Genomic DNA, 21,961 nt, shown 5'->3' with positions numbered 1-21,961 from the left:
CTTTTTTTGGGGGGGGGTGCTTAAGTCCTTGGAGTCTTTTTTTTTTTGCTCAACTTTGGTCTCCCTCCCTCCCCCCCCCCCCCAACAGAATTTTTTCCCAGTTTTTTTTTGGGGGGGGAGGGGGGGATAGGAAGAGGAAGGGTGTGTTTGGTATTTTTGTTTCAACCATCTGACAACCCTAGAAAGAGGCCATGGAGCAAATGAATGGGATGACAAGTTAAACAACTGCAGAATGAGGCATCAGACCATGGAGCAAGATAATCCCCAGATATATCACTAGGAGGCACCAGAACTGCAAGGGCAAGTCCATTACAATCTCCCACAAGCCCACTATGAAATAAGCTATGAAGAAGTGCACTTACACAGTCAGAAGAACAAGAAGGGAAAGCTGAACACCCTGGAATGTTGCAACAATATTTAGTGTGTGCCAATCATTAGATCTTTAGGATTCCATCTCTAGTTAAAATATAAGGTGATAGACCCAGTTAGACTTGGAGAACAAGGAGGGGCCAAGGTTAGTCCTTCAGGGATTCTAGTCACTTAATTTTTAGAATTTTAAGGTTCTCTCTTTGGTCTAAGCCACTAAATTTGAGACACACACTGGGGTGCAGATCCTCAGCCAGTGTAAACTGTCATCGCTCCATTAATTTTAATAGAGCTATGATGATTTATAGTAGCTAAAGGATCTCCAGCCTAAGGAGGCGCTTCTAACCCACAATTTCCCTCTAGAGGAGACTGAAGAAGAGCAACATAATTTAGCTGGTTTAATCACTGACTTCCTTTCATGAGAAATTGCTTAGTTTAGCTTATTTAACTGTAGAGATGAAGAGCAGGCCCACAATGTCCATAGAAAGAGTTTATTTTGCAGCTTTTTTCCTGGGGTTAAAAAGTATAGATGAGACATTTCCATGCATACTATTTATCATTCCAAATCACAGCCTTACTTCCAAAAGGAATTCAGTCTACATTTTATTATAAGCCACTTGAGTGATTAAAAAAACTGTAGATCAACTTGCTTAATATTTAAAGAAAACTGTATTTAGAGCAAAGCTGAGATCATTTAAAAAACAAGGCTTCTGCCAGAGCCCATCAAGAATTATCCTCTACCAAAGAAATCCAATAGGGTTTTATTTGCCAGAGTAAGACTTAACTCATGAGTGCATCAATACAAGATATAACACACACACACACACACACACACACGCACCCACCCACCCAACCTCTCATTCTTGGTGCTTCAGAAAAATTCTCAGAAGAATTCCAGATATTTCTAAGTAATAGGAGCAATAATGTCTTAATTTGTATAGCATAATTTTATTACAAATTCTCTTACAGAGCAAAACTTAAGTACAGACCAGGAGAGATTAAAATGTCACAGCTTTAAGCAAATTTCAGATATATTCTTGAGTCAGCAGAAGATGTTTGTGTTTAATTAAACATTTCATATTACAGAAAGATACTTAGGTACATGAATTATTCTTGTTTTTCTATTTTTAATGCTTAACAGCAGGCATATCTTGTCCTTTAGCATAAAGGACAGCACAGCATTAAAATTACCCAAAACGTGGTGTACTTAATATTTTCAGTTAAATATGCCTTACCACAAGAACATCTTAATCAAATTCTAGGAGTGCTATTCTGTTTAACCTGCATATGCTCCCAATTTTAGGACTCAATTTTAAAAAGCACACTATAGGGACTACTCACAATAAAGCAAAATTATTTCTTTCCACCACTGGTTTATTAAAAACACATGAAAAATTGTCACCTACTGAACTGCACATTCTAAAGGAAATCAGTTTTTTAACACGGAAACATGGTTTCCTTTATATAGAATCCCCCTCGAGTAATACAATGTAGCTCCTGTTAGCAACAAACCAGAATTAGTAAATGAGCATACTTAACCTTGGACTTAAAACCACAGCCAAAAATGCATCCCAGGTAATATAATCTATGAGAAGTTTACGAATCTTGGAAATGCTAACACTGCAAAATTGCTCAAGTGACCAAACTTACAATGTACTCTTAAAAATTCTTCCAAGCAGTTGGAAATAAAAATAAGATCAACTGCATGTCAGAAGAATTTTTTCCATCATGTACAATATGATTTGAACTATTATAAACGTACAGAATCTGAAGATATTTTCCTCCTGTATCCTTTAAGTTCAGTAGAGTAGGAAAGCTACCTGCCTGTAGCATAGTCATGTATTATGCAAGAAGTTATCCCTTTTTAGTTAATTACTGTAACCAATTGCACTCAGCTAAAACAAATTTATGTATCCTTTTCCAGACTGGGACACATGCATTCCTGTTTAATTCTTGTCTAGCCAAGGCAATGAAACGGATGCATGCCAAATCTATAACGTGAGAGCGAGCTATAAAAATGAAACTATGTATTTCCACAAACAATGTCTTTTCAATGGCAGGATAGACACAATGCACAACCTACTCTTTCATATTAACAGATTAGATCCTTGCACCAAGGAGAAATACACCTTCTAGAATCAAGCCAGGCCTGGGTGAATCCAGATAAGATTAGAACCAGTTTGCACAGAGAGAAATCAGAGGCACATGTTCTACTCTTAGTGATGAAGTAATAAACAAAAACAAAGACAGAAAATTTAGAATGAAGGCTAATTTAACCAACCAGCAATGTAAATTGTTCAAAATGTGGGTTATTTTATTTATAGGATTGTGACACAGGAATAATGCTTAGGACTTAGAGCCACCCATAATGCAGATGGCAAAAACAGACACTGGAGAAGCTAAATATCTTGCCCAAAGCCAACAAGACTTTTTTCCTTAATGTATCATTGTTGCTAATACTGATAGAGCTCCACAGGTGCAGCCATAGAGAGAACATGGTCAATGGCTCTCAGTCAGGGGTACATGTGTACCTGGGTGATGGTCTAGGGATGGTGGGGGGGAGGGTACATCAACTCATCTAGATATTTGGCTAGTTTTACAACAGGCTACATTAAAAGCATGAGCAAAGTCAGTATAACTTTCATATAATGATTTGTTTATACTGTTCTCTATACTATACACTGAAATGTAAGTACAATATATTCCAGTTAATGTATTTTATGATTATATGGTAAAAATGAGAAATTCAGCAATTTTTCAGTAATTCTGTGCCTGAGACACTTTTGTATTTTTATATCTGATTTTGTAAGTAAGTAGTGCTTCGGTTAGTGAAACTTGGGGTACACTAGATAAATCAGACTCCTGCAAGGGATAAAGTAGTCTGGAATGCTTGAGAACTGCTACTCTAGGTAGACAAAACAATGGCAGCCACCAGGGTTTTAACTGCTCTTTTCTAAACTTGCATGTAGCTTTTGCAGCAGCTTGTGGATGGTGTACTTTAGCTCTCCTAATGTTGTTACCATGAGTATTCACTATGGCAGAAAAATTTGGGAAGACAAATCAAGTGCACAATTTGTCAATTACTGAGCCCAGATTACAATTCAAGCGAACCCAGTCCCTACATAAATTACTAACTCACATCATCTCTATAGTACCTTCAAGGTTACAATTAAGAGTGGACAAGTTAAGGAAAATGTTTAACAAATGTAGTCTTATTACATACTAAGACAGAACTACTAAAAACTACTTTTTATTAATATTTAGCTCTGTCTTCCTGACCCTAGAGAACCTATCAGCTCCAGCAATGATGGCTACAGTTCTAAAAATATGTGGTGTGACAACCAACCAATTCAAGGAATTTTTTTGCTACACACATATGCATCAACAGGGCATGTAGAAGAGGAATTCATGCTCAACCAGAGACACCAGGCAAATGGGCATTTCTCTGACTGACTAGTCATTTCCTTGCTTGGTCTGTTCCCAACTGTATGTATGCACACTGCCTGCCTGCCATATTGTACAGCAGCAGAGAAGCAGGCAGCAGCATACCTATAGTGCCCTTATATTGGCAGTAGCATGTAAAGTCTGTGGTAGCTCACACAGGAGAAACCACAACGCGTGCAACCTGAAGTCCACTAGTGAGTGAGAGAGATAATCAGAAGGCAGCCTCAATCACTAGCTGCTTTCTGCCTCTCCCCAGTGCCCATAGACTTCCTCCCTCCAGCAGTCCCAGTTGAAACTCTCAAGTATTTCCAAGTCACTTGTGAAATTGGACTTAATTGTTACATTATTTCTTTAAAACCCCCTATATGTAGAAATGTAAATATAAAATAAAGCAAAAAGCAGCCACTTTGTCTACATGATGGGTAAGAGGTCTGCAATCAAAGAGTTTTTCAATGGCACTTTTTAAAAGTAATCTGTGTTTTTGTTGTTGATGATAATGACCTGAGGGCACGGATGGGGAGATAAGAGCGATGTTTAGTTTACTATAAAAAAAAAAAAGATGCCCAGAAAAATCTGTGAAATCTGCTATCCTCTTTGACAGAGTATCATTAGGCTGCATTTTCTTTTGGAATACTGGCAGCCCACACAGATTACACCATAAGAAAAAAAAAAACACACATGGCCATCTTAAAATACTATTTGGCAAGGTCACTGCTTAACTTCCACTATGTGATTAATGAAAGTTTCTGTACTCATCTAATGGCTGTAGTAAATATAGCTGCTAGGTTTTTTTCCATTAAATAATTGTTTGCATGGAAATATGCTGTAACAGAAAGCACTGCATATGCAAAAGATCAAGTGTTTTTTCAGAGAAACTGTAGCTTTTAATTTCCTGCCTTTCCGCTTCAAATTCTTAGTCACATTCCATGAGCAGATCAGGGGTTTTCTGCATTTACTGTAATATTTTTACAGTTATGATTAGCAACGCAATGAACTGTAACCGGCTAATAGAGAAAAATTTAAGAATTTCTACTGCAGGTCAGGGAATGGACTACATGAATTTACAGTTACGTTGGTACATATATTTAAAGTTAATTTTGTGTGTATGAATAGCACTGAATTGAAGTCCATGAAGATCAACAGCATGGCATAGGCTGCAAGAACTTCAGGAGTATGTCTGATGGACAAGAGATAAACGCCCTAGGTCCAAATCAGTGTCTCTTCAGGCCTGTGCTTTCCTGCTCTGACTGACAATAAGGAGATACCAATGTGATGGACGATTCTGAGATACACTTACTTGGCTGCCAATTAAGAATAAACTATGGTAATTCATTTCCACAGTATGCTACCCAGCCACTTGATACTGACTTTCACTCAAAATTCTGAGTCATACAGAAAACAGCAACATGGGTTAAAAACCCTGATCCCAATAAACAGAGCCCTGTGCAGATACACAACTGTATCCACATCTCTATCTACAAAAGTGAGCTGTGGATTCCATATCCACTGCAAATGAGGATACCAGCGGATATCCACAAATTTGCAGTGTTCTAGATACAAAATTTGTATCCGCAGCCACATCCATATCCACAAAAATGAGCTGCGTATATCTGCATTCACAGCTGCAGATTTACGGGGCTCCACCAATGAAGTCAACTACAGTTTTGTAACTGACTTCAAATGGCGCCAAGATTACACCCCTACAGATGAAAATCTCACTATCCTATTAGTTCACAGGTAATCCAATCCCCTATAAAATGTCAGAATTTAATTCTAAGTAGAATGAGAAGTTGCTAGTATGCCATGGAACATAACAAAAAAATAAATTAACAGATATTTAGAGCACCATTAAACTAATGGATATTTATTTTGTTTTACTCTTAAAATATAATATAGTAGTGAATTTTATGGTCACCAAAACATTAAGTAATACCAGTGACTAGGCCATCTACAGTGATTGAACCCATCTCTGAGCCTGGAAACATAAGCCTCTACTGTTTCTACTAGGAATGTTAAATTTAGATTAACTAATTGAATAGCTGGCCCGGCTCTTGCTACAGTTCAAAAGTGGAAGCCCCGTAGGGAGCACTGGGCGAGCAGGGCACTGGCCCCTGTGCTCCCTGCAGTGCTTGAACCTTTGAAACATACAATAGCCCCTGCTTTTGAAATGAAGCCCTGAAAGGAGTGCAGGGTCAGTGGGGGGAGTCCCAATGGTGGCTCTTGTACATTTCAAAAGGAAGCCCCGTGGGGTAGGCCCCATGCTCCCTGTGTGACTTCTGCTTTTGAAATGTACAGGAGCCCCACTGGGCCTCTTGTACACTTAAAAATTAGAATCGCAGCAGAACCGGCGCAAGCAGAAACTGCTTCAGTCCCTGCTCACGCCATTTCCTGCTGTGCCTCAATCTTCCCTTTCTCCTGTTCCCCCCATGGAGACAGTGCTGGTGGAAATCGACTTTTAAGCTGGCTACCCTCAGCACCAGCTCTGGCTCCCTACCCTTGCTACCTTTCTCTGATAGAAGCAGCAAGGGGGAGGAAGTGACTAATTGCATCACTAGTCAACTATCCAATAAAGTTATGCTTATCAGATAGCCAGCTAGTAGCTTATATCCCTAGTTTGTACTAAACCAAGTGCATTAGATAGAAGTTTCTGAATGTAGTAGTATACCCTCCATGGGCCATAGAAAGACAAATGTCACTGTTATGTTTCCATTTCCCTCTTATGTTTGGGTTCAGTAACTTTGTTCATTACTCTGGTCTACAATTTTTTAGAAGTCGTCTGCTTCAGAGATAAAATGTGCTATTTATTATGTATTTTGATGTGCTGAATTCAAATATGACAATTAAAACAACTGATTGGCTACTGTTCCCAAGATATTTAAGTTTTTATATTTTACGTCTATGTATATTGTGTAGATAGTAGAGTTTTAATCATCAATTGTAAACCTTGGTCTTTTCATGTGTTTATGGTTGTTTTACATGATAATATTTCACCTGTCCTGTTTATGTAACACTTTAAAAATCAGCAAAAGGGTTATATAAATAAAATTTATTATGAAACAAAAGGCAAAACACTATTATGTACATAGTTTAGTCCTATTCAGTGTCTACTTGGCGTTTCTTGGCTTGTCTCTTGTATTCATTAAATGGAGCATCTCTTGTCACTGTCCAGCAATAGTCTGCAAGCATTGATGGGCTCCATTTGCCCTGATAGCGTTTCTCCATTGTTGCAATGTCCTGGTGAAATCGCTCGCCGTGCTCGTCACTCACTGCTCCGCAGTTCGGTGGGAAAAAAAATCTAGATATGAGTGCAAAAAATGTATCTTTAGTGACATGTTTCAACTATGGCTTTTGTATGCCTTGATGAGGTTTTCCACCAACAACCTGTAGTTGTCTGCCTTGTTGTTTCCGAGAAAATTTATTGCCACTAACTGGAAGGCTTTCCATGCCGTCTTTTCCTTGCCACGCAGTGCATGGTCAAATGCATCATCTCGAAGAAGTTCACGAATCTGAGGACCAACAAAGACACCTTCCTTTATCTTAGCTTCACTTAACCTTGGAAATTTTCCATGGAGGTACCTGAAAGCTGCTTGTGTTCTGTCCATGGCCTTGGCAAAGTTCTTCATCAGTCCCAGCTTGATGTGTAAGGATGGTAACAAAATTGTCCTTGATTCAACAAGTGGTGGATGCTGAACACTTTTCCTCCCAGGCTCCAATGACTGTCGGAGTGGCCAATCTATCTTGATATAGTGGGAATCTCTTCCACGACTATCCCATTCGCAGAGAAAACAGCAGTACTTTGTGTATCCAGTCTGCAGACCAAGCAGGAGAGCAACAACCTTCAGATCGCCACAAAGCTGCCACTGATGTTGGTCATAGTTTATGCACCTCAAAAGTTGTTTCATGTTGTCTTAGGTTTCCTTCATATGGACTGCATGACCAACTGGAATTGATGGCAAAACATTGCCATTATGCAGCAAAACATCCATGACTTCTAGGAATAACATGATGCAATTCATATCATGTATGACGCAATACCAGCTTCAGATTGCATCATTCATTGTTTTGCCTAAAAAGCAAGTACTGTCCAAACCCAGTCAGATTTATTCATAGATCCAGTCAAAGATGTATTTTAGTCATTTCTGGTTTAAATTGAGATCCCTTCCCTTTATAACTCACCTATCCTCCGCCATTCGCAAGTCAAGGGTCCTATATACTGACCCAATAGTATATCTTGAAAACTAGAGCCAATCAACAATTTTACGCATCATTTTCGTTCTCAGTGACCCAGAATTAGTAAAGTTTGACTACATTTATTTCAGAAGTATTTTGGCTGTAGAGCAGTGTTATAAAAGACTAACATTGTAACTAAAACAGTATAGTCTAACAGACTTTCTTCTCATACACTTTTTGGATCACAAAAGTTGCCACTGGGCACTTTATTAGATGCTAAATGCAACAATATGCATCTCTTTAAACATAAAATATAGTCTGCTGAGAAAACATAAGCTGGGCTAGTTGCCAGAGACCATACACTCTTCATAAAATGAGCAGGTGCCATCTTTCAGATGAAACGTTATTAACCTATAGTTAATAAGTTTCAGAGAGGTAGCTGTGTTAGTCTGTAACAATAAATTTTTAAAATATGTTACACAGTCTTGCAGCACCTTACAGACTAACACAAAAGGTAGATATCACAAGCATTCATGGGCACAACCCACTTCTTCAGATGAGTCTAGATAATAGTTTACTGAAAAACTCTGCCTTAGTTGAGCTGTCAAACATACACTGCTTACATTTTTATAAAGATACCGAGTGCCCAATGGCAACAATATGCTTTCACACACACTAATAATTGTGCACTTCCTTTAGAAAGAAGAAAAATGCAGGACAATGTAGCACTTTAAAGACTAACAAGATGGTTTATTAGATGATGAGCTTTCGTGGGCCAGACCCACTTCCTCAGATCAAATACAGGCAGTCCCCGGGTTACGTACAAGATAGGGACTGTAGGTTTGTTCTTAAGTTGAATCTGTATGTAAGTCGGAACTGGCGTCCAGATTCAGCCGCTGCTGAAACTGACCGCCAGTTCTGACTTACATACAGAATCAACTTAAGAACCCCAAGCATCCCAAGTCAGCTGCTGCTGAAACTGATCAGCAGCTGATTCCAGGAAGGCCGGGGTAGAGCAACTCTGCCTCGGGCTTCCTGTAGTCAGCGCTGGTCAGTTTCAGCAGCGGCTAAATCAGGACGCCTGGGGCAGAGCAGCTGGGGTGCTGCTGGGTTGCTCCAGCAGCATTTGCAAAGCCGCGGGGAAGCCGGCAGCGGAGCAGTCCAGGCGCGCCTGGGCTGCCTCGCTGCCTGAGCCCCCCCCCTCGGCTTTGCAAAGCCGTGGGGAAGCCAGCAGCGGAGCAGCCCAGGCGCGTCTGGGGTGCCCCGCTGCCCGAGCTCCCCCCTCGGCTTTGCAAAGCCGCGGGGAAGCCGGCAGCGGAGCAGCCCAGGCGCGCCTGGGGTGCCCCGCTGCCCAAGCCCCCCCCTCGGCTTTGCAAAGCCGTGGGGAAGCCGGCAGCGGAGCAGTCCAGGCGCGCCTGGGCTGCCTCGCTGCCCGAGCCCTCCCCCCCCAGCCCGCGGCTTTGCTCTGCGTCTTCCTGGTCTGCAGACCAGGGAGACGCAGAGAAAGCCCCAGAGTACACGGGCGGCAGGACCGCGAGGTCCCACAGTCTGTGTACTCTGGGGCAGCCCCGTTCGTATCTGCGGATCCGACATAAGTCAGATCCGCATAAGTCGGGGACTGCCTGTAGTGGAAGAAAATAGTCACAACCATATATACCAAAGGATGCAATTAAAAAAAAGTGAACACATATGAAAAGGACAAATCACATTTCAGAACAGGAGGGGGATGAAGGGGGGAGGGAAGGAAGGAAGGTAAGTGTCTGGGAAATGATGACACTTACCTTCCTTCCTTCCTCCCCTCCCCCCCCCCATCCCCCTCCTGTTCTGAAATGTGATTTGTCCTTTTCATATGTGTTCACTTTTTTTTAATTGCATCCTTTGGTATATATGGTTGTGACTATTTTCTTCCACTATTTGATCTGAGGAAGTGGGTCTGGCCCACGAAAGCTCATCATCTAATAAAGCATCTTGTTAGTCTTTAAAGTGCTACATTGTCCTGCATTTTGCTTCAGCTACCCCAGACTAACACGGCTACATTTCTATCACTATTTTAGAAAGAAGAGAAATCTTACAATAGTGTCAATTGATTATGGCAAGACTATACCACTGCAGCACACTCATTCACAGTGGTGTCAAGAGCCCACATATTACAATCAAAGAGTGCTTAATAAAATATGGACCTATGGCTAGAAGACTAGGAAAGCAGACTGCACAAAACAGTGACTTACAGGGTGGCTTTAAGGTGACCTTGGAAGAGTTCTGCCAAAGTGATCTTGAAGTGGTTAGGAGTCCTGTGGTACCTTATAGACTAACCGAAGTGTTGGAGCATAAGCTTTCGTGGGCAAAGAGCCACTTCGTCAGATGCATGATGAAGATGTCTTTGCCCACGAAAGCTTATGCTCCAACACTTCGGTTAGTCTATAAGGTGCCACAGGACTCCTCGCCGCTTTTGCAGATTCAGACTAACAGGGCTACCCCTCTGATTCTTGAAGTGGCTAGTACACTGAAAAGAGACATCAGCTCTCAATCTCAAGGTGAATGACCAAAAAGAAGGGTTGTAACTCACAGGAAGTGTCTCTGAATGACCATGGAAGATGATTTTTTGGAAGTGGATTAACTTGTGTTAGTTATGGGGGATTCGATCATTAGAAACGTAGACAGCTGGGTTTGTGATGACTGGGAGAATCATATGGGTGACTTGCCTGCATGGTGCCAAGATTGCGGATCACTTGAGATATACTCCTACGCAAGTCTGTCTAGATATGATTAGCCGATAAGCCTAAGCTTATCTGTTCATCTTCTTGACTACTCGCATTCCTCCCCCACATCCCCCGGCCTTAGCGAGTACTGGGACGACCAGGTTTTTAAACTGGCTCCCCTCACGGACCAGCTCTTGCCTGGCACCCCACAGTGCTCCCTCTGATATGGAGGCAGCAGCTTAGGGTGGCAAGAGGCTTCCCGAGAGTGGGGCCGGAGCACTGTGGCTGCTGGCCCCACCCACAGGAACTACAGAATAGTCACGTAACCGCCAAGAATTCATGCGGTTACTCGACTATTCAGTTACCCAATATCTAACATCCCAAGTGGGTAGTGCTGGGGAGGAGCCAGTGGTCATGGTACATGTAGGTACCAATGACTAGGGAAGGACTGGAGAGAGGTTTTGGAGGCCAAATTTAGGCTTCTAAGGAAGAGATTGAAATCTAGGACCTCAATAGTAGCACTCTCTAAAATGCTTCCAGCTCCATGTGCAGGGCTAGTCAGAACTGCAGAGTCTCAATGCATGGATAAAATGGTGGCAGAAGGAGGAGTGGTTTAGATTTATTAGGAACTGAGGAAACTTTTGGTTAAGGGGGAGCCTATACAGGAAGTATGGGCTCCACAAAACAAAAATGAAATCAGATTGCTGGCAATTAACATTAAAAAGGTCATAGAGCAGTTTTTATTAAAGGCTGGGGGGGGGAAGCTAACAGATATGGGGGAGCACATGGATTGGATGGAGACATCTCTTAGGGGTGGGTCTATTAGAGATTCTTTATGTTCTAGTAAAGAGGAAGAGGATGGAAAATGAAAAATATGGGTAAGATCAGATGAGAAAGTCAAATGAAAAACAGTATCATTCAAACACATCAGGATACAGCAGACAGATAAATAGTGACAAATTTGTAAAGTGCTTATAAACAAATGCTAGAAGTCTAAATAAGATGGGTGAACTAGAGTGCCTCATATTGAAGGAGGATATTGATATAATAGGCATCACAGAAACTTGGTGGAATGAGGACCATCAATGGAACACAGTCATACCAGGATACAAAATATATCAGATAACAGAACAGAGGGAGCTGGTGGGGAAGTGGGACTATACATGAAAGAAAACAGAAAACAGTAAAAATCTTAAACGAACCAAAATGTTCCATAGAATCTCCATGGATATAAGAATATAGCCGTAGAGATATATTATCTACCACCTGTCCACGATAGTGACAGTGACTATGAAATGCTAAGGGAGATTGGAGAGGCTATAAAAACTTTAGAAAAACCTCAGTAATAGTGGGAGATTTCAACTATCCCCATATTGACTAGATACACATCACCTCAGGACGAGATGCAGAGATAAAGTTTCTTGACACTAAGTGACTGCTTCTTGGAGCAGCTGGTTCCGGATAAGGATGTGAACAAAACATCGGCTAGTCAAGTAACCGATAAACCTAGGCTTATCGGTTATTCCAGTCCATTACTTGGAAACCTCCTCCCCCTCCGTCACAGTCTTGCTATCTCTGTATCAGAGGCAGCAAAGGTGCAGGGAAAGCATGAGCCAGTGTTGGGTTGGGGGCAACTTAAAAGCCACTTTCCCCCCAGCACTGGCTCTATTAGTACCGTTTGCCCCACCTCCTGCACTGCTGCTTTCATCAGAGGCAATAGCGCAGGGGGAACAAAGAAGGGGCGGCTGCTATGAAGCAGCCTCTGCCTGCAGCGAGCCCAGGCAGGGATGGGGCGTCAGACAGTTGGTCTGCAAAGGGAACTAGTTGTTAAACTGGCTCCCCTCGCAGACCAGGCATCCTGTGCTGCTGCCGCTGACAGAGAGACAGCTGACCAGGATGGTAGGGGGCTTCCCAGGAGTGGGGCTGGTTTGCATTGGGGATTATAGAATAGTTGATTAATTGCTAAGAATTCGTGTCAACTATTCAATTAACCGATAGCTAACATCACTAGTTCCAGAACACACAAGAGGAGAGGCAATTTTTTATTTAGTCCTAGGTGGAGCGCAGGATCTAGTCCAAATATAACTGGACCACTTGGAAATAGTGACCATAATGTAATAAAATTTAACATCCCAGCAGTGGGAAAAACACCTCAGCAGCCCAACACTGTGGCATTTAATTTCAGAAAGGGGAACTACACAAAAATGAGGTGGTTAGTTAAACAGAAATTAAAAGGTATAGTGCCAAAAGTAAAATCCCTGAAAGCTGTATGGAAACTTTTCAAAGACATCATAATAGAGGCCCAACTTAAATGCATACCCCAAATTAAAAAACACAGTAAACGAACCAAAAAAAGTGCCACTGTAGCTTAACAACCAAGTAAAAGAAGCAGTGAGAGATAAAAAGGCATAGTTTAAAAAGTGTAAGTTAAATCCTATTGAGGAAAATAGAAAGGAGCATAAACGCTGTCAAATTAAGTGTAAAAACAGAATAAGAAAAGCCAAAAAGGAGTCTAAAGAACAGCTAGTCAAAAACTCAAAAAGTAATACCAAAATATTTTTTAAGTACATCAGAAGCAGGAAGCCTACTAAACAACCAGTGGGGTCCCTGGATCAGCGTTTCCCAAACTATGGGCCATGGCCCATGGGAAAATAATACCGGGCCTCAGCATGGCTGCCAGGAGGGGAGTAGGGCAGGGCGGGCATTGGGGGGGGGGGGGGGGGGGAGAACCAGCCAACGGGAAGCAGGATTGGGGGCAGCGGAGCTGTCCGGCAGAAATCAGGGCAGGTGGGCAGCGGAAGCAGGGCTGGACGGGGGGGCGCGGGGGCTGGACGGGGGGAGATCAGGAGGAGGACGAGGAGGACGGGAGAACCAGCCACCAGAAGCAGGGCTGGATGGGGACAGTGGAGCTGGCCAAGGGAGATCGGGAGGAGAAAGGGGTGGCGGGGGGGGGGGGGGGGGGGGGGAGGAGAGCGAATCGTACGGCGGGAAGCAGGACTGACCCAGGCACACGCAGACCTGGGCACACGAGTAAGTCCAGCCCCCGGGATTCCATTTTGTCCTCCCCCCCGCCATACCATCCCTCGAGTAGTTGAGAACTGCCTGGCTGGTAGACATACTCACACAGCGTGAGCACAACTACCAGCCAGGCAGTTTGCAGCTACAAACTGATACACCTAATAATAATAAAACTTACCTAATTAGAAAATACCAGACATTTTATATGTCCAGTATTTTCTCAATTTGTTTCCTGGACAGAACCCTCAAATACCAGACTGTCCGGCACAAAACTGGATACCTGGCAACCCTACCCTCCAATCTGCTGCTGCTCTCACCTCCTGGAGTGCCCATCCCCCAAGTGCTGCCCCAGGCTGGGCGAAGGATGCAGCTGGGTGAAACACTGAAAATGTATTCATTTTTAATTCTTTTTTTTTTAAATGTGTGTTTATATTTTTGGGCTGCAAAAAAACAGTACCCATTTAGTACTGAAAAAAAATGGGCTCCAACTAAAGTAAAAAGTTTGGGAAACCCTGGTCTAGCCAGCTTTCTATCCATCTTACAGTCCATTTATCCAATCCATATTCGCTTAACTTGCTGGCAAGAATATTGAGAGTGACTGTATCAAAAGCTTTGCTAAAGCTGGCACTGGGGGCTTTGGCAGGACCCAGAAACAACTTATTTGAATATTCATCATTTGCTTAATGAATATGCAAATATGCAAATGAATTTTACCAGTCCTCCAAAAGCTTGTCAATGGATTTACTGGTCACCGTGTCAAAAAGTTTGGGAACCCCTGCCCTGGACAATCGAGATGCTAAAGGAGCACTCAAAGACAATAAGGTAATTGTGGAGAAACTAAATACATTCTTTGCTTCAGTCTTCATGGCTATGGATGTTAGGGAGATGCCCAAACCTGAGCCATTCTTTTTAGGTGTCAAATCTGAGGAATTGTCCCAGACTAAGGAGTCATTAGAGAAGGTTTTGGAATAAGTTGATAAACTTAAGTCACCGGCACCAAATGGCATTTACCCAACAGTTCTGAAAACTCAAATGTAAAATTGTGGAACTATTAACTGTGGTTTGTAACCTATTCTTTAAATCAGCTTCTGTGCCTAATGACTGGAAGATAGCTAATGAGATGCCAATATTTAAAAAGGGCTTTCGAGGGGATCCTGGCAACTACAGACTGGTAAGTCTAATGTCAATACTGGACAAATTAGTTGAAACTATAGTAAAGAATAAATAACCCTGCTCCAGCATCCTTGGGACCCGACTGGTCCCAACCAGGCAATCTGCTATATCAGGGAGGTTAATGCTGGCCCTGGCAGCAGCAGAGGGGCCAGCACTGACCAAGTGGGGACTGTCGGGGGTGGGACACTTGTGGGGAAGAGGCAAGGTGGCTGCAGAGCCCTACATCCAGGGACCAAAGCGCAGCAAGCTACATGATTGTAGGTCTATGCTCCCAGCCAGACTGCAATTCTGGCCTCTAGCCTTGTGATTCTGCAACCAACCTGCCTCTCCCCCTGAGTGTGCCGATCCCCCCCAACACCGCGTGCCCGGGGCCAGCGCCCCCCCAAAGCGCCGTGCGCCCGGAGTGCGGGCGGCCAATTCGCCGCGTGCCTGGGGCTGGCACCCCCTCCAAGCGCCGCACGCCCAGAACTCAGGCAGCCAACCCGCAGCACTCCTAGGGTCGGCGCCTACTATGCGCCATGCGCCCAGCCCCAGCACCATGCATGCGCCATGTGCCCGGGGCCGGCACCCCCTCCAAGCGCTGCACACCCAGAGCGCGGGTGGCCAATCCGCAGCACTCCCGGGGCCGGCGCTCACTGTGCGCCATGCACCCGGGGCCAGCTCCGGCACCATGCATGTACCATGTGCCTGGGGCCAGGCCAGCCCCAAGCACTTGGCGGGCTCACACAAATGCCCCCGCAGGCGCCATGGCGCCCGCAAGCACCATGTTGGTGACCACTGGTTTATTGTAAGCGGGCATTTCTTGTTTAATGTATCAGCTATGTGACCTCATTCTCAGAGATTACTCATCACAGTTTAAAGACATTAAACCATTTCAACATGTAGCTCTTAATCTTTTGGCACCAGAAGTCTGGTTTCCCCAGAGCAAAAGCAGGTGCCAAGGAGTTAAATAGATTTTAATGAATGGTTTTCACTAGTCTTATGCACAAAATTATTATGCACTCACAACACAAGCTCTTGCCTGGAATGACTGTTTGAAGGAAGCTCATATTCAGATGCTTGTGGGTTCTTTTTTCCACAGTCCCCCTTCTTCTTCTCCGCCCCCCCCCCCCCCCCACACACACACAATTAGAATTCTGACAATAGCTAGCCATGCTGAAGTAAAGTAACTGGTTTTATGCAATAAGCCACATATGATTAGAACCTTAAATACCTATAAGACCAGAGTGTCTATCCCTAGAGGCTTTCCTTCCAAGTCCTATAATTTCTACTGAGCTTGTAATCTAGATGGAGATCATGGCGTATCAGCACAGGCATAAAGGGACAAAGATTTGTTAGTGCCATCCAAACCAGTTCGTGCACAAAAAGCCTGCAGTGTAGACGTAGCCTTAGGGAACACAATCATCAGGAGTCGAAATCAAACCCATGTGTTTTATATAAAAGTTCAAAGCTTTCTCAGGCAAACCTAAGCTGCCAGGCATCCTGAAAGACATTTCTCTCTGATTCCCCTCATCCCTCCTCTTCTCCTTTACTATGCTTGGAACCTTATTCTCTGATGAGATGCTATATTTTGGGATTGGGCTCTTGAAGCACAAATATGGATGGTGATGTCTTCTGTAGATAGCTTTTATCTACAATGGGCTCAAAGGTAGGCCCATATTGAGTGCTCAGGCTCTCCTGGGGTTCAAAGTTTATCCAGCTGTTTTTTTCTATGGGTGATGAACATAAGGGTAAGCATAATTACTTTACTATTTCAAATTTTAAAGTGGCATTTGGGATCTTGAAGGTGGACTGGGTGCTGTAATAAAAGTTTTTCAACAAATTCACATACATGGGGAATTGTTTGTTTGCTCAAAGATATTCAACACCTACCATATGAGCCTGGTATTCTCTCCTCATAAGTAAAATGAAGTTGCAGTTCCTCTTCTGACATCTGACATATGAACACTTTTAGCAAACAGCAAATAATGAACAATGCATTATGGGCCTGCCAAATAAAAAGATGGCTAAAAGGGGAACAGAAAAGTAAACAAGAGTCAATAATGTTTTACTTATTAATGTTCAGCAATAGTCATGAATAAGCATGTATAATAGTGAATAGAAAAGTCCCTGTAGCCCATATGAGGCTCAAGTGACTGAAGTATAGACACTCAACAGCAAGGAAAATATATTTAAACCCTGTTTTTTTCCAAGAGGAAACAACATATACCATTATTAGTACTACTATTAAAAACATCATAGTTACTCTTCAGGAAATTGACAAGCTGGCTTATTAGCCTTTTAAATCAGTACACAACAGAGGTCCTCAGTCTTTGGGACATCCCCTGCCACCAGGTCGCGAAAGAATGTTTGGGAGGGCATAACTGAAGCTCAGGCCAGCCCCTTCTAGGGTGGGGGCGGTGGAGAGGGGGAGTCCAAGGCCCTGGCTACCAGCCCTGTGTCCAGGGTACTGGCTGCCAACTGGTGCCCCTAGCCGGGCTCTGATCCCACTTTCACCTCCAGCTAAGGCCCCAACATTGACCCCCTTACTCTTGTCTACATCTCCCAATCCCGAAGTCGTGGCTCCTCTCCTGGGCTCAACTCCAGGTGATAGGGTACAGACAGGAGGGTAAGGAATAAAAAATTTGGAATCCATTGTTAAATACTATAATGGCAAATCTTCTCAAATAGACTGAGAATTCTAGACATCTTCGCTATCTGCATGCAACTTTTTTCAATTTTTCCCCTTTATATGTACAAATACTCCTCAGATTGCTCTCAAAGTAAAGATGCATTGTGGATTTCAAGAGCAAAAGTAGTGAGTCCAGTTACTCTTCACAGCTTTCTCCCCAGATTTCTGGGAATGAAGGCAATCCAGCAGGGAACTGCATTATGTCGCTCTGGTCCTTTTGTGCACCAGCGGGGGATCCCAATCAACAACAATATATGCAGCTCTTGCTGAAGTCACACTATCTAGTGTGCACAGCCACAAAGATGATTTCTTTCCTCTGGACAGGAGAGATTCTGTTTCAATGGACCCCTAATTTAAGGTGGCCTCAAAATATCTACCATCTCCTATTTCTCCTCCTCCTCCTATCAGAAGAGAAATTTCCAAGAAAAAAATTTTGGGGGGAAAATTTCATGGAAAATTATACATCTGAAGGTACAGCCACTTAAGTTTCCTCACCCTTCCCCTCCAAACACACAGAAAGAGAAAAGGATATTAAAATACATTTAGATTAGCTTAAAAAAGCTTTGTCAGCTGGTTTATAATATGCCTGAAAGAATGCATTTAAGTTGAAAATATATATATAAAAAAACCTTTCAAAAGACAATCTTTCTGAAAGTGCACCGAAAGAATAAAAATAAAGTTTTCAGCTACCAATATAGGAGAAAGATTGGATGGCTAAGTACAATTCAAGGTAGTTACTAACTGTTAGCCATCCAATCTTTCTTCTAAATTGGTAGCTGATGCCCACCCGAAAGGCTGCTGTACTCTGCCGACGTATCGCATGACGGAAAGAAGCTGAGGATGAACCGATGGTGGTAGGGCCTGAACCTCCACCCTGCGCCTGCTTGGAACGGGATCTGACCCGTCTGCTCCAGCCTTACATCGCACACCAATCCTTCCTGTCAAAGGTAGGGGCCCGGGCAGAGAGAGGTGCATCCTGGAGGTGAATGCCTGGCTGCAAGGATGATGTCGCCAGGAGGGCTTTGGCTTCCTTGACCACGGGGTGCTCTTCCAGGAAGGACTGCTTGGCAGAGATGGAGTTCACCTTTCCAGGAGTGGGAAGGCCTTGTTTGGACACAGACTGGCTAGCCTTGTGAGGAGGGCTTTAAACTAGGTTTCACGGGGACAGGTGAGCAAAGCCCACAGGTAAGTGCTGAATGTGCGGGACTGGGAGATGGGTTGGAAATGGGGGAGGACTACGGCCTATAATGGCAAGGAGAAAGGAGGGTCAGGGCACAACAGGGAGGCAAGATCAAATCAGTATCTTAGATGCCTATATACAAATGCGAGAAGTATGAGTAATAAGCAGGAAGAACTGGAATTGCTAACAAATAAATACAACTATGATATCATTGGTATTACAGAAACCTGGTGGGATGGGACGCACAATTGGAATGTTGGTATGGAAGGGTACGGCTTGCTCAGGAAGGACAGACAGGGAAAAAAGGGAGGAGGGGTGCCTTGTATATTAAAAATGTACACACTTGGACTGAAGTGGAGATGAACGTAGGAGATAGCTATGTAGAGAGTCTCTGGGTTAAGCTAAAAGGGGTAAAAAATGAGGGTGATGTCATGCTAGGAGTCTACTACAGGCCACCTAGCCAGGTGGAAGAGGTGGATGAGGCCTTTTTTAAACAATTAACAAAACTATCCAAAGCCCAAGATTTGGTGGTGATAGGGGACTTCAACTATCCAGACTTATGTTGGGAAACTAACACAGTGGGGCACAGGCTATCCAATAAGTTTCTGGACTGCATTGGAGACAACTTTCTGTTTCAGAAGGTTGAAAAAGCTACCAGAGGAGAAGCTGTTCTGGATTTGATTTTAACAAATAGGGAGGAACTAGTTGAGAACTTGAAAGTGGAAGACAGTATGGGGGACAGTGATCATGAAATAATAGAGTTCATGATCTTAAGGAAAGGTAGAAGGGAGACCAGCACAATTGAGGTAATGGATTTCAGGAAGGCAGATTTTGATAAGCTCAGAGAACTTGTAGGTAAGGTCCCATGGGAAGCAAGACTGAAGGGAAAAACAACTGAGGAGGATTGGAAGTATTTCAAAGGGACGTTGTTAAGGTCCAAAAGCAAATAATTCCGCTGTGTAGGAAAGATAGAAAATATGGCAAAAGACCAGCTTGGCTTAACAAGGAGATCTTGCATGATCTCAAAATAAAAAAGGAGTCCTATAAAAAATGGAAACTAGGACAAATAACACAGGATGAATATAGGCAAGCAACACGGGAATGCAGGGGCAAGATTAGAAAGGCAAAGGCACAAAATGAGATCGAACTAGCTACAGGCATAAAGGGAAACAAGATGACCTTTTATAAATACATTAGAAGCAAGAGGAAGACCAAGGACAAGGTAGGCCCACTGCTCAGTGAGGAGGGAGAAGCAGTAACAGGAAACTTAGAAATGGTGGAGATGCTCAATGACTTCTTTGTTTCGGTCTTCACCGAGAAGTCTGGAGGTGTGCCTAACGTAGTGAATACAAGCAGAGAGAGGGTAAGTTTAGAAGATAGGATACACAAAGAACAAGTTAAAAATCACTTAGGAAAGTTAGATGTCAGCAAGTCACCAGGTCCTGATGAAATGCATCCCAGGATACTCAAGGAGCTGATAGAGGAGGTATCTGAGCCTTTAGCTATGATCTTTGAAAAATCATGGCAGACAGGGGAGATTCCAGAAGACTGGAAAGGGGCAAATATTGTGCCCATTTATAAAAGGGGGAATAAGAACAACCCAGGAAACTACAGACCGGTCAGTTTAACGTCTGTCCCAGGGAAGATAATGGAGCAGGTAATTAAGGAAATCATATGCAAACACTTGGAAGGTAAGAAAGTGATAGGGAATAGCCAGCATGGGTTTGTGAAGAACAAGTCATGCCAAACTAATCTGATAGCTTTCTTTGATAGGATAACGAGCCTTGTGGATAAGGGAGAAGTGGTGGATGTCATATACCTAGACTTTAGTAAGGCATTTGATACGGTCTCGCATGATATTCTTATTGATAAACTAGGCAAATATAACTTAGATAGGGCCACGATAAGGTGGGTGCATAATTGGCTGGATAACCGTAGTCAGAGAGCTGTTGTTAACGGTGCTAAATCCTGCTGGAAAGGGATAACAAGTGGAGTTCCGCAAGGGTCTGTTTTGGGACCCGTACTGTTCAATAGCCTCATCAATGATGTAGATATTGGGATAGAGAGTACGCTTATTAAGTTTGCAGATGATACCAAACTGGGTGGGGTTGCAACTTCTTTGGAGGATAGGGACATAATTCAAAATGACCTTAGCAAGTTAGAGAAATGGTCTGAGGTAAACAGGATGAGGTTTAATAAAGAGAAATGCAAAGTGCTCCACTTAGGAAGGAACAATCAGTTCCAGACATACAAGATGGGAAGCGACTGTCTAGGAAGGAGCATGGCGGAAAGGGATCTAGGGGTCATAGTGGACCACAAGTTGAATATGAGTCAACAGTGTGACGCTGCTACAAAAAAAGCAAATATGATTCTAGGTTGTATCAACAGGTGTGTTGTAAGCAAAACTTGTGAAGTCATTCTGCCACTCTACTCTGCACTAGTTAGGCCTCAGCTGGAGTACTGTGTCCAGTTCTGGGCGCCACATTTCAAGAAAGATGTGGAGAAATTGGAAAGGGTACAGAGAAGAGCGACAAGAATGATTTAAGGTCTAGAGAACATGACCTATGAAGCCAGACTTCATGAACTGGACTTGTTTAGTTTGGAAAAAAGAAGATGGCGGGGGGGGGGGGGGGGGGAGACATGATAGCGGTTTTCAAATATCTAAAAGGGTGTCACAAGGAGGAAGGAGAAAATTTGTTCCTCTTGGTTTCTGAGGACAGGACAAGGAGTAATGGGCTTAAAGTGCAGCAGGGGAGGTTTAGATTGGACATTAGGAAAAAATTCCTAACTGTCAGGGTGGTCAAATATTGGAATAAATTGCCAAGGGAGGTGGTGGAATCTCCCTCTCTGGAGATATTTAAGAACAGGTTAGAATCATAGAATCATAGAATAATAGGACTGGAAGGGACCTCGAGAGGTCATCGAGTCCAGCCCCCCGCCCTCAAGGCAGGATCAAGCTCCGTCTACACCATCCCTGACAGATGTCTATCTAACCTGTTCTTAAATATCTCCAGAGAGGGAGATTCCACCACCTCCCTTGGCAATTTATTCCAATATTTGACCACCCTGACAGTTAGGAATTTTTTCCTAATGTCCAATCTAAACCTCCCCTGCTGCACTTTAAGCCCATTACTCCTTGTCCTGTCCTCAGAAACCAAGAGGAACAAATTTTTGCCTTCCTCCTTGTGACACCCTTTTAGATATTTGAAAACCGCTATCATGTCCCCCCTTAATCTTCTT

General features: G+C 43.2%; 1 protein-coding gene across 6 annotated transcripts in view; it reads right to left on the bottom strand.

Annotated features, from left to right (window-relative positions):
- The window catches only part of DYM (dymeclin), a 322,698-nt gene that overhangs the window by 254,096 nt on the left and 46,641 nt on the right, over positions 1-21,961 (bottom strand). For all 6 annotated transcript variants that reach the window (XM_075932691.1, XM_075932689.1, XM_075932685.1 and 3 more), the window contains one exon: positions 16,743-16,876. In XM_075932691.1, the coding sequence (XP_075788806.1) occupies positions 16,743-16,876 (134 nt within the window). The remainder of the gene's footprint in view (positions 1-16,742; positions 16,877-21,961) is intronic.

Source organism: Pelodiscus sinensis, chromosome 6, assembly GCF_049634645.1.
Source record: "Pelodiscus sinensis isolate JC-2024 chromosome 6, ASM4963464v1, whole genome shotgun sequence".
In the NCBI taxonomy this organism is placed as follows: domain Eukaryota; kingdom Metazoa; phylum Chordata; order Testudines; family Trionychidae; genus Pelodiscus; species Pelodiscus sinensis.
The sequence above is the reverse complement of the archived record's forward strand: the minus strand, read 5'-3'. Positions and strand labels throughout refer to the sequence as shown.